Source organism: Staurois parvus, unplaced genomic scaffold (assembly GCF_062004578.1).
Source record: "Staurois parvus isolate SC_StPar_1 unplaced genomic scaffold, SC_StPar_1.0 ptg000409l, whole genome shotgun sequence".
Classification (NCBI taxonomy): Eukaryota; Metazoa; Chordata; class Amphibia; order Anura; family Ranidae; genus Staurois; species Staurois parvus.
In genome coordinates, this window is record NW_028318205.1 from 3,754,497 (window position 1) to 3,768,147 (window position 13,651).

General features: G+C 42.3%; 1 protein-coding gene across 1 annotated transcript in view; it reads left to right on the forward strand.

Annotated features, from left to right (window-relative positions):
• Positions 1–13,651, forward strand: part of TRAPPC12 (trafficking protein particle complex subunit 12) — a 185,985-nt gene that overhangs the window by 8,486 nt on the left and 163,848 nt on the right. The window contains exon 2 of the mRNA XM_089686734.1: positions 1,307–2,529. Coding sequence (XP_089542860.1) covers positions 1,312–2,529 — 1,218 coding nt within the window. The 5' untranslated portion in view covers positions 1,307–1,311. The remainder of the gene's footprint in view (positions 1–1,306; positions 2,530–13,651) is intronic.

A 13,651-nucleotide genomic window follows, 5' to 3' on the forward strand; every position in this document is an offset into this window, starting at 1 on the left:
ATGCTGCTTCTGCTCAATACTACAACTCCAGCTTTTCAAGTAGTCCCTCTGCATTGCACTCTGATGCCCTGGAATGGCGGGTCAGCAAGCCCAAACAGCGATCTATGTGTTGCTGACCCCGGTATACACACATACTGCTAGTACAGGAAGAGCTTTTGCTAACTTGAGGAATCTTGCTTCGTTTTTAGTTGTACTAAAATGATATAATGAGCAATGTAAATGACGTGACCTGTACTCTTATTCTCTGTTCTGTTCCCCCATATTTTGTTTTTATTTCTACATTATTTTTCTGGTTCTATTTTTTTTTTTTTTTTTTTCTGGACATGTTTCACTGAGCCTATACTGATTGCTGAATATACAGTATCTATGCATCTGTTACTGTGCATGTCAAAATATCCTGCTTTGTGCTTGTTGTGTGGAATGTTTTTGTGTGGTTGCCATAGTAAACTTGAAAAAACAAAAACAAAATTCTCCCGGCAAGGTAAGGGCTTCCAGAGTGCACCAAACCCGCAAGATATAATAGAAGTCTATGGCTAGGCTCAGCAAACCCTCAGGAAAGCTGTAGGTACACGGCACTGCACCCACGGTGTGGGAAAACCACCGAGCATCCGTGTGAAAGCATCCCTATACTATTATGTCCAGTGTATTTCTTCACACTGACCCCTTTTTTCCTGCTGCTGGTACACCAGCCAGGATAAGAGGTGGAGTGCAGTTGGTATCACTCCGCATGGGACTGAAGGCAGCACTACAGAGGAGGCATCGACTTATGCTGCTCTTGCTCCCAACTACAGTTCCAACTTTACAAGAAGTCCCTCTGCATTGCATTCTGATGCTCTAGGATGGCGGGTCAGCAAGCCCAGACTGCAATCTACCAGTCACCTGGCCATGATCTAGTGGTAAACTGCTATCTATGGGTTGGTGACCCCCGCTGTAGAAGGAAGGTGCATATACTTACCTATTCTCAAGGTGGTCTGGTCCAGTCATGTGATCAGCTCGCACCAGTCGGCTTCAGGGGTGAGGAGGTGGCCATGGCATCACACACACCGGACTCTCTGGGCTGGTTTGAGCACCATCCATCCCTTCATTGCATCAGAGCTACTGTAAGCATTTCGGGATGCTGCACCTTATCTCCACATTATGGCGGGGTTATTCATTTCTGCTTACCAGCTTGGAGTGGGACCACAAGGTCTTTTCTACAGTCTCTTAGTTCTAGCCTTGAATTCCACTTTAAGTAGTATAATGTATCTCTGATGATTATTATTAGACACTTGGACAGCCAATTAACATTTTTATTTTTTTTTTATAGGAACAATGGAGAACCCAGATAACTGCCTACAAAATGACATGAAAGATTCTCCCAACAGCACAGCTAAAGCTGACTCTTCTACCATTGTAGGACTACCTCCAGACAAAACTGCACAAGTACAAGAGGAGATCCTTCTTCATGAAGAGACCATTGATCTTGATGCTGACACCTTTGAATCCGAAGAAAATGTCACCCTGTCCGAAGATTCTGGAAACTTGCTGGACAAACTTAACGAGCAGATGATGGAAAGTGTGATCATATCTGACTCTCCAAACATCAGTGAAGATGATGCTGGAGATATTGGCTGCCTTCAGGACATTGTTGATGAAATTGAAAGTAGTGACACCATGGGAATGGGGCAAGAAACAGATAAGGAATATAATCAAAGTCTAAATAGCAAGAATAGCTCTGAGTTTGATATTAGTCCTGAAAACTCTGCTTCAGACAAGTTGCCTGTGAGTGACTCATCTGCCCAGCTTCAGGGTCACCCAATCAAAACAAATGAGGGGATCATTACCAATGTACAGACACCCGAAAGTGAGCACAAAGAAGAATTAGTTATTCCAATCATTAAATCTTCTCCAGCTGAGGAAACCATCCCGGTTTGTACCATCTTCAGCCAGTCTAATACCCAACAGGCCTTTTTAATCCACGATGGCTTTGAATCTCAAATGGTGAAGTCACCAAGTTTTGGAATTGAATTTAAAAGCACCATAAAGACTCAAACACAAGTTGTCCAGCCAAGTCCAAGCTTAAGCAATTTTTTCTCTGATAATGGAGGACCTAATTCTTCTGCTTCTGACTTCTTTGATTCCTTCACCACCTCGTCAACGTTTATCTCGGTTAGTAATCCAAATGCAGCACCGTCTGTTGCTGACAGAAGCCCAGCACCTATAACTCCAGATGCGGGTAACTCTCAGAACCTTCCTGCCGTCAGTTTTTTCATGGGTAATAACTCTTTAGATTCAAGTGGCTTGCCTGCATCTATGGAAATACCTCAGTCCCCAAAACCCTTCTCACAGATCCAGAGTGTGTTTGCTGGAAGCGATGACCCATTTGCTACTGCCCTAAACATGAGTGAGATGGACAGGAGAAATGATGCTTGGTTGCCATCTGAGGAAACAAGAAACATCCTTATCTCTGTAGCCACACAGCAGTACAACCCTGTCTTTATTGATAAGGAGAAGCTTACTATGCCAGGGTTAAAGTTTGATAATATTCAGGTAAGTGACTACATGTGAATCGCTCATGGTAAAAGACCTGTTTCCTTTTCCACAGAAAAGGGAGCATGATAGTCATTTGTATATAGGAAAACCTGCTTGCAATAAGTGTTTCCGACATTTGGAAGCTCTTGGCATGATATGTGTATCTGAGCTCAAAAACAAAAAAATGTTTATATTGCAGCTTACCTGTTCTTAAATGTACATTAGTTTCTTCTTTTGAGCTTTTTGTTTTTATTTACTTATTTATTAATCTGCTGATTGTGCCAATAACATCCTTCCTGTTCTAAAATGATAACAGCCACTCACTCATCTGTATCAAGACAACAGAAACTGGATAGGAGTATGGAACCCTGCCCCTCTCCCATTGACCATAATATAGGGAGGCATGGTTCTGTAAATCTCAAAACAATTGATATGTCAATATAGGCAAAGAGTACAGAAAGTTATCAGCTTACAAGATTTCCACAAGATCAACAGGTATTTTTGAACTTCTCAAACCGATATAACAAAACACTTTCAGCGGCATGTTTCACAGAGCAAAAGGGACCAAGTGAAAGAAGTTCATTGTTAGGGTTTCAGCGCTGTTGCACTTTGAATGACAATTGTGCAGTCATGCAACACTCTACCCAAACTAAATTTTTAGCATTTTATGGAGACAAATTGAGCTTTATTTTGGCAGTATTTAATCACCTCTGGGGTTTTTACATTTTGATAAACAAAAAAAGACCAAAAATTTTGAAAAAAGAAAATAAAAAATGTTTTCTTAGTTTCTGTTTATGAAGTTTTGTAAATAAGTGATTTTTCTCCTTTGCTGATGAGGCTGCACTGACGGGCGCTGATGAGGCTGCACTGACGGGCGGCACTGATGTGCACTATTGGCTGCACTGATAGGGCTACAGTGATCATCAGGGCACTGATGATCAGTGCCCTGATGATCAGTGTAGATATCCCCCTGAGAAATGCTGCTTACCGGCTCTTCTCTACTCACGCTGTCAGCATGAGGAGAGGACAGCCAATAACCAGCATTTCATATTTACGCTGTGATCAGCTGTGATTTGATACAGCTGGTCACATGCTAAAAAGCGGCTTTGGTTGGCCCTTTACTTGAACACATGATCAGCTGTGTCCGAAGACACAGATCGTGCATGGTGGGGGTGTTGTTTTGGGAGGATGTCCATGGATGCCCTCCCAGAATTAGCCAACTGTGCTGTAGCCGTCTTTTTACTATAGTGTGGTCGGGAACTGGTTAAAGAATTCTGCGTATGGGTATTTTGTACATATTTACATTGGTCCAGCATGGACCAGTGTAACTTTGTATATGCTATACTTAGCTGATGCCCCTGGAACCTGGAAATCACTGCTACTCTAGTGATCTCATCATCACCCTTCCTCTCCATCATCATTTGACATCATCACCCTTCCTCTCCACCTCATTTAATTAGAGAACGCTTTGCATTCATTAAAAAAATGCAAAGCATTCTCTGAATGGCACCCATGCCAAGCAGTCAACCTCCAGTGTTCAGAATGCAGAAGGCCAGCTGCTCAGCACAGGCCCTGAAACAAGTGGAGATCACTTGAGTAGTGTGTCTGTCAGTGATTTCCAGCTTTCAGTGGCATCAGCCAGGTATGGTATATTCATAATTACACTGGTCTAAAGTGGAGCAGCAAAGCTATGTATAAAATATCCACGCCTGGAATTCTTCTGTAACTCTTCACAGCCCGTTTATCTTAAGCAGTGTTAAGGTTTCTTTAATCACATGCCTTTGTTGGGCTATACACTGTACACAGTATAGTCAGGCTTAGGCTGGCTGGATCTCACAGATTCTGCAGATATGCATTTCATATTGAGCTAGCAAGTGGTTTACTGTTGAGTTTAATAACAAATCTGAGTAGTAGTCTCAGCTGAGTGACTCAGAGGAAGAACACTTCTCTCCTCTCCTTGCATTGCCCTTCAGTCTGCAATAGTCAGCAAATGCACAGCTAGTACTGGGCTATGTTATTAGGCAGACCAGAATGCACGCAACACACTGAAATCTAGGAGCACTCTGTATTAGGGGGTTTATTTGTAAAATACGGATTTTATTTTAAAAACATGTTCTGAAGTATCAATTTGGAAAAACTGACCAAAATCCCACTAAATTTGATCTTTTTTTGCTTTGCTCCTGAAAAAATAGGGAATGAATAGTCTTCCCTTAATTTCCTGTCCTGAAGAATCAACAGTAAATCTCCACAGGTGAGGGAAAAGTCTCTATTAGACAATTGTCACTTCAACACATGTCTTCATTAGAAGATTTCTCCTCACCCCCAGTGCCTATGAAAACTGTTAAATGTTAGTTTCACACCTATGTCCTTATTGACAAGATTTATTGTCATTGGGACTTATGGAGAAAACAAAGCTCAAGCAAGGACACAGGCAGCAGTGGGTACCTGACAGATTTTTAACCCCTTTTTGCCCTACTGAAAGCCAAAGAGAAGAGCATTGTCTTTATATAACATGTTAAACCTTTTTACTGCCACCGTCATATGTCTTATGGCAAAGGCATCGAGGGAGTTTACACTCACTTCCATGGGATTGTGTGTACACTCCATAAGATGACCATCGGCTTTCTAATGAAAGCGATGCTTTTTGTGACCCCCAAACTTTTTGTCCCTTATGTGTTATAAATAAAGTTTTAGTGAAAGTTTAAAAAAAAAGGTTTTACCCAAGCCCTTAAAACGCCCCTTGCTAAAAAATGTTTTACCTTGGCCCGCTCTCAAGTACGAGCACACACAATCATAAGCACACTGTCAGCGATCCGGGTGTGACCAGAAATGTGTGGACTGACACAGGGAAGTAGCAGGCTTCAGGAACACAGGCGTAGTCAGGGCTGGAGAGGTGGAATGGTCAGGCAGGCCGTAAGGTACTGTCAGGCACCACCCGGCGGAATCTCTAGTGACCCACAGACCAGGATTCCCCAGGGCGCGGAGTCTAAGCCCCAGTCTGCCTTTTCACCAGAGCCCCTGATGGTGGGGATGGACTTGGCGCAGGACTGAGACCAGGTTGCGGCCCCTGAGTGCACCCAACTGTGGAAGAGGGGTCCGCCGAGGGTATGTACCAGAGGAAAGCCTGATGTGAAGGGGCTGGCAGGTTTGGACAGTAGTGACTGGATCCGTGCGGGATGGATGGATCGTCTGGGTAGCGGCAGGCAGGCCAGGTCAGCAACGTGCGGGCAGTGAGGTACCGGAGGAGCAGGCAGAGAATAGTCAGGGTCACAAGCCGGTTTCAGTAACTCACGGGCAGTGCGGTACAGAGGATCAGGCAGAAGGATGGTCAGGCAAGCCAGGAGTTCAACAGGAGACGGTCAGCAGAGGTCAGGATCAAAGCAGGGTCAGCAACTAGGCAGATAGGCAGGAACACAGGATACCAGGTACAGGGGCTCATGGGAAACATACACCAAGGCCCTGACTGCAGGTCTGGCCATTCCTTAAATACACCTCCTGCAATCAGCCCCAGGTGTTTGGCTGATTGCAGGAGTGAGCTTCTGGCTGCTGAGAGCACCCGCTGGTCAGCCCTGGTACTGCAGCCCACACGGCAGGTGAGTCCCACCACCAGTGCTGAGTCCATTCCTGACACACACCCTTCAAAGGCACCTACATATGAATGAAAACGTCACTTGTGATACACGTGTGATCAATAGTTCTAGGCCCATTATTTACAGTTAACTTTTTTCTTTTTCTTTTTTTTACAAATAATTTCTATTAAAGTTTTAATAACTTACAAGTCAATAAAAAAGAAATGCAAATCAAAATAAAATTTAAACCAACGAAAATTACATCAACACAAAACACTCAAAGCAGCAACAACATACTTATGTCTCGTAAGAAAACTATTACAAGTACATGCGATAAAGTACAACCATAGTAACACATTTCAGGACAAAATCAAAAGCTGCCCCTGAGAGCATATCTTTCAAATCCAAACAGTATCACAATACAATGCCAATGGATAAGCAAGTAAAAAGAAGAGAAAAAAAAGGAGATGAAAAATATGTTTTGAATTATCTCAAACCACTGTGCAAATGGAGACTATACTGTAACTTTAAATGAAGTGGGCAATGATGGAGAAGGAATGATCAGAGGAAGAATTTACTGAGGCAGATGATAACCAAGGAAACCATATTTTTTAGAATTTTTTGGACAGCCCCTGTGCTGGTATGTCAATCTCTCTCTCTAAGATAGCATTAACAGTTATTTGCCATTGTGCAAATGTAGTAGGACAAGCAGGCAACCCCGTTTGAGCAATACGTTTACGGGCAAGAAAAAAAGTTAACCCAAATAGCGTAGTAGAAGGTCCTGGGGAAAAATACGCAGAATCGCAATCTTAGGGTCTGGTAATAGTGTTAAGCTGGCCGTACATTATACAATTTTTTTTGTTCAAGTTCCTTTAGATTTACCTTCAACTACGTAGTTCAAGGGCCTGCCTGACTGCATACCAATTGAAAGTGTTTAAGTTTGACCTCATATTATATGGTTTTGGTTAGTGGTGCACCGAAATGAAATTTGTGGACAGGTACAGGCTGACTTTGCTGCATTGAGAGGCCAATGGACGGGGCCATGTATTGTAAAATCTTGGATGAAAACCTTTCTTCCTTCAGCCAAATTACTGAAGATGGGTCTTCTGGCATGACAACGACCCAAAACATACCACCAAGGCAGAAAAGAAATGGCCCAAGAAGAAGCACATTAAGGTCATAGAATGTCCTTGCCAGTCTCCAGACCTTAATCCTATAGAAAATGTTTGGAGGGAGCTGAAACTTTGAGTTGCCAAGCAACTGCCAAGAAACCTTAAGGATTTAGAGAAGATCTGTAAAGAGTGGACCAAAATCCCTCCTGAGATGTGTGCAAACCTGGTAACCAATTACAAGAAATGTCTTACCTCTGTGCTTGCCAACAAGCATTTCTCCACCAAATTCTAAATCATGTTTTGCTTCGGGATCAAATACTTATTTACTCACTGAACTGCAACTCAATTTATAACATCTCAGCACTTTATCTAAATTTAAAAAAATTGCATGTTATGATTTCAATTAACTGTAAAAGCTGGCGGTGCACTGAAATGAAAATTCTGGTGCCGATACTGAAAATTCAGAATGCACGTGGTCGAAAACCGAAAACGGAATGTCTGCGTATGTTTACTTTTAATGTGTATTTTTATTTATTTATTTTTTTAAGTTATGATTTTTTTACTATAACATAGGTGACCAATATTCCCCTATGTAATAGTATATGAGTGACAGGTCCTCTTTGTAGGCATGAGGGTGTGGGGGGGAAGTGTGTGTAAGCGGGGGCCAGGAGAGGAGTAGTGTATACACTCATGCTCCCTCACTGGCTGCCGCTATATGTCAATGCCGGTTTTTCAATGTAATTACTGGCTTTTTTTTTTTTTTTTCCTTCACTGTAGCACCAAGAAGGAGTTGTCATTCTCACCACTGGTAAAGGGAACAAATGGGCAGTGCAGCACAGTGGCTAAGTGGTTAGCCCTTCTGCTTAGCAGCACTAGGGTCTTTAGTTTGAATCCCAACCACAACACTATGTGCACAGAGTTTGCATGTTCTCCTTGTGCCTGCGTGGGTTTCCTTTAGGGACTTTGGTTTTCTCCCATACTCCAAAGACATGCTGGTAGATAAATTGGCCCCTAGTATGTGTATGTATGAATGTGAGTTAGGGACCTTTAGATTGTATGCCCCCTGAGAGCAGAAACAGATGTGAATGTATAATATATATTTACACTGTGTGCACAGTTATTAGGCAAGTTGTATTTTTGAGGATTCATTTCATTATTGAACAACTACAGTGCTCTCTGTCAGTCTGTTAATAAACCTCAAACCTGATTATTTAAGAAAGTTAAAGTGAGGTTTTGGCTTTCTTAGGAGAATATCTGTGAGCACAATTATTGGGCAACTATTCGTGTGCACAATCATGCAACTAAATGAAAAACTAAAATTTTCTCATCTCACTTGTTTATTTTCATCTGTTAAAGTGAGAATGATAAACATACAACTCAAAATTTACAAATTAAACGTTTCTGACATTTAAAAAAAAAATCAGTGACCAATACAGCCACCCTTCTTTTTAATAACAATTATAAGCCTTACATTCAGTCTGTCAGTTTCTTGATCTGTTGACGATCAACTTTTTGTGCAGCAGCAGCCATAGCCTCGACACTGGTCAGAGAGGTCTACTGCTTTCCTTCACCGTAAATCACCCATTTAAGAAGGGCCCGCAAGTTCTCAATAGGGTTTAGGTCAGGTGAGGAAGGGGGCCATGTCATTATTCTTTCATCTTTAAGGCCTTTACTGGCTAGCCAGTACTTTTATGCATGCGTTGGAGCATTGTCCTGCATAAATATCACAGCCTTCTTGAAAGATGCTAATTTTTTTCCTGTACCATTGCTTCTAAAAATTGACAGTAGGTTTGGGAGTTGATTTTGAGTCTATCTTCAACTCGAAAAGGTCCAGCTAGTTTATCTTTAATAATACCAGCCCACACTAGCACCCCACCTCCACCTTGCTGGTGCCTGAGTCAAAGTGGAGCTATGTGCCTGTTACTGATCCAGCCACGGGCTCATCCATCTTGTCCATCAAGAGTAAATTTTTGACTTTTCAGAGTCAGTTAAATCTCTTTTTTGGCCCATTTTGCCTGAGGAAAAGAAACTGCCTAATATTTATGCACACATTGATACAGAGTGTTTAATCTCCTTAGGCCACACACTCCTTCATTACAGAAATACACATCTCTGGATATGCTTAAACCCAATAAGCATTCAGGTTTATACAGCTTTGAGCTGGACAATATGCATAAAAATGATGGTTTGGTCAAAATACTCACTTGCCTAATAATTGTGCACACAGTATACAGTGCCTTGAAAAAGTATTCATACCCATTGACATTTTCCACATTTTGTCATGTTACAACCAAAAATGTTAATGTATTTTATTGCAATTTTATGTGATGGGCCAACAAAAAGTGGAACATAATTGTGAAGTGGAAGGAAAATTTATACATTTTCAAAGTTGTTTTTTTTTTTACAAATAAATATGTGAGAAGTGTTGTGTGCATTTGAATTCAACCACCCTGAGTCAATACTTTGTTGAACCACCTTTTGCTGCAAGTCTTTTTGGAGATGTCTCTACCAGCTTTGCACATCTAGAGAGTGACATTTTTGCCCATTCTTCTTTGCAAATATCTTAAGCTCCATCAGATTGGATAGAGAACGTCTGTGAATAGCAATTTTCAAGTCTTGCCACAGATTCTCAATTGGATTTAGGTCTGGACTTTGACTGGGCCATTCTAACACATGAATATGCTTTCAACTAAACCATTCCATTGTAGATCTGGCTGTGTGTTTAGGGTCGTTGTCCTGCTGGAAGATGAACCTCTGCTCCGGCCTCAAGTCTTTTGCAGACTCTTAACAGGTTTTTTTCTAAGATTTCCCTGTATTTGGCTACATCCATCTTCCCATCAACTCTGACCAGCTTCCCTGTCCCTGCTGAAGAAAAGCATCCCCACAACATGATGCTGCCACCACCATGTTTCACAGTGGGGATGGTTTGTTTTGGGTAATGTGCAGTGTTAGTTTTTCACCACACAGAACATTTTGCTTTTAGGCCAAAAAGTAACATTTTGGTTTTATCTGACCAGAGCACCTTCTTCCACATGATTGCCGTGTCCCCCACATGGCTTCTCACAAACTGCAAAATTGGACTTCTTATAGCTTTTTATTTTTTTTTTTCAACAATGGCTTTCTTCTCACCACTTTTCCATAAAGGCCACATTTGTAGCGTGCACAACTAATAGTTGTCCTGTGGACAGATTCTTCCACCTGAGCTGTCGTTCTCTGCAGCTCCTCTAGAGTTATCATGGGCCTCTTGGCTGCTTCTGATTAATGCTGTCCTTGACCGGCCTGTCAGTTTAGGTGGACGGCCATGTCTTGGTAGGTCTACTGTTCTGCCATACTCTTTCCATTTTCGGGTGACGGATTGAACAGTGCTCTGAGAGATGTTCAAAGCTTGAGATTTTTTTTTTTATAGCCTAACCCTGCTTTATACTTCTGCACAACTTTATCCCTGACCTGTCTGGTGTGTTCCTTGGCCTTCATAAATACCTGCTGTACTGTATCTGTGGAAGAGCAGTGTTCTCACCCCAGAACGGTAAATATCAGACACCTCTTCTCTACTATGTGGGGGTAGGGGTGTTCTGTATTTTATGGACTGGGTAATGTGCTAGGAATGTAAGGATGCTCCATCGTTTGATGGAAATGAAAATTATCAACCTACAATTCAAAGACACCCAGAAAATCAAAGTGAAAACATGATGAAGCAGCAGGGGTGTGGACATTTTTAAAAAAAATGACTTGACCAAGGACTAAAGAGGGTTCCAGTCTACTTGTCCCTCATGACCATCTGTTTGTCCTGATAAAACAAAAACAATTTTTGCCAGTTTGTAAAATATGAAGGGTTGATGTTTTTTTTTATTAGGCAGAGGTGTTTTTAGGAATGTCTAAGGCTTTTAAAACATAAGGGGCTTAATGCAACTTAAACTGCTGTAACATTTTTTAGAACCCCAAACAAATTTTTTTTTGTTTTTATTTAAAGCAGAGGCCCTAGAGAATAAATTGGTGGTTTTTGCATTTTTTTTTGTTTTGTAACACAGTATGTGTGCAGCAGTTTTTCAAATGCAATTTTTCTTGAAAAAAATATACATATATATTATTTTAATGCAAAAAAAAATACAATACTAAACCCAATTTTTGGTAAAATATAAAAGATGCTATTACTCTGCGTAAATAGATACCAAACATGCCATGCTTTAAAATTGCGCACGCCCGTGCAGCGGCAACAAACAACTTGAATTTTACTATCCATAGGTGATGCTTTGAAACTCTTTACAGGTTTCCACCTTAGATTTACAGAGGCGGTCTGGTTCTAGAATTACTGCCCATGAGCTGAAATTATCAGTGATGCATCACGTGTGGACCGAATGCTGTTTGCATGTGTGCAGGACCGATATATACGTTCGCCTTCGCATACAGGGACGGGGGTGTTTTTAAAAAAAAATTTTTAATTATTTTAACACTATCACTTTTAATTTTTTTTTTTTCTTTTTTTGATCACTTTTATTGCTGTCACAAGGTATATAAACATCCCTTTTGACAGCAATAGGCAGCGACAGGTGCTCTTTATCGAGAGATCTGGGGTCAATAAGACCCAGATCCCTCCTCTTCCCTTAAAAAGCATTTGATCACACAGGATCGGTGTGATCAAATGCTTTCCATTTTTAAAAATGGATCCATTTACATCCAGAGAAACCGGAAGCGATGTCAATCCTTGGCAATCCTACTGACCGTGTCCGGGCATGCTCCTAATGAGATGATGGATGGTGTCCTGGGGTATTTCCTCCCAGATGTGGACCAAGGCATCACGGAGCTCCTGGACAGTCTGAGGTGCAACCTGGCAGCGTCAGATAACATGATATCCCAGAAGTGTTCTATTGGATTTAGGTCAGGCGAGTGTGGGGGCCATTCAATGGTATCAATTCCTTCATCCTCCAGGAACTGCCTGCGTACTCTAGGCACTTGAGGCTGGGCATCGTCGTGCACCAGGAAGAACCCAGGACCCACTGCACCAGTGTAGGGTCTGACAATGGTTCAAAGGATTTCATCCTGATACCTAATGGCAGTCAGGGTGCCATTGTCTAGCCTCTAGAGGTCTGTGTGTCCCTCCATGGATATGTCTCCCCAGACCATCACTGACCCACCACCAAAACGGCCGTGCTGAACGATGTTACAGGCAGCATAACGTTCTCCACGGCTTCTCCAGAACCTTTCACGTCTGTCACATGTGCTCAGGGTAAACTTGCTCTCATCTGTGAAAAGAACAGGGCGCCAGTGACGGATCTGCCAATTCTGGTGTTCAATGGCAAATGCCAATCAAGCTCTATGGTGCTAGGCAGTGAGCACAGGGCCCACTAGAGGACGTCGGCCCCTCAGGCCACCCTCATGAAGTCTGTTTTTGATTGGTAAGAGAAATTCACACCAGTGGCCTGCTGGAGGTCATTTTGTAGGGCTCTGGCAGTGCTCATCCTGTTCCTCCTTGCACAAAGGAGCAGATACCGGTCCTGCTGATGGGTTAAGGACCTGTCTCCTGGAATCTCTTCCATGCTCTTGAGACTGTGCTGGGAGACACAGCAAAACTTCTGGCAATGGTACGTATTGATGTGCCATCTTGGAGGAGTTGGAATGCCTGTGCAACCTCTGTAGGGTCTAGGTATCCCCTCATGCTACTAATAGTGACACTGACCCTAGCCAAATGCAAAACTAGTGAAAAACAGTCTGAAAAGATGAGTAGGGGAAAAAATGTCAGTGGTCTCCACCTGTAAAACCATTCCTGTTTTGGGGGTCATCTCATTGTTGCCCATCTAGTGCATCTGTTGTTAATTTCATTAATGCCAAAGCAGCTGAAACTCATTAACAACCCCCTTTGCTAATTAAGTGACCAGATCAATATCCCAGGAGTTTAATTGACTTGATGCTATACTCTTGATTAAAAAACGTTCCTTTAATTTATTTTGAGGTGCGTGTGCGTGTGTGTGTGTGTCACTGCTGAAATTGATGGCGCTATATAATTACCTGTAAAAAAAAAAAAAAAAAAAATACATTACTTACGGCCATGTGTCCCTTGTGCTGCTTTCTTTTCCTTTAGTAATCCTCCTCCTTTGTCTCCCCCCCCCCCCCACCACTGTCGCCATAATCTTCTGGTATGGCAGGGATTAATGGAGCTGTGACAAGCACCCATGCAGAGTTCCCAGTCTTTGTGCCCAGCTCCTCCATTGACAGAAGCCGTACTACAGCTTCTATGAATGAAACATGATCTGTGAATGGATGAGGCAGACCTTTGAATCATCTATCCCACTCCCGCACATAGATCATGTTTAATTTGTGGAAGCTGGGTGGAAAGGACAGGCCTAGTTGGGCTCTGTCCCATGAGGTCGCAGCCCCATTGGCTCTATTATCCACTGCTCCATCGGAAAATTACTTTGGAGGCAGGAAGCAAACGGAGGAGATTTTCTACTGTAGGAGGTGACA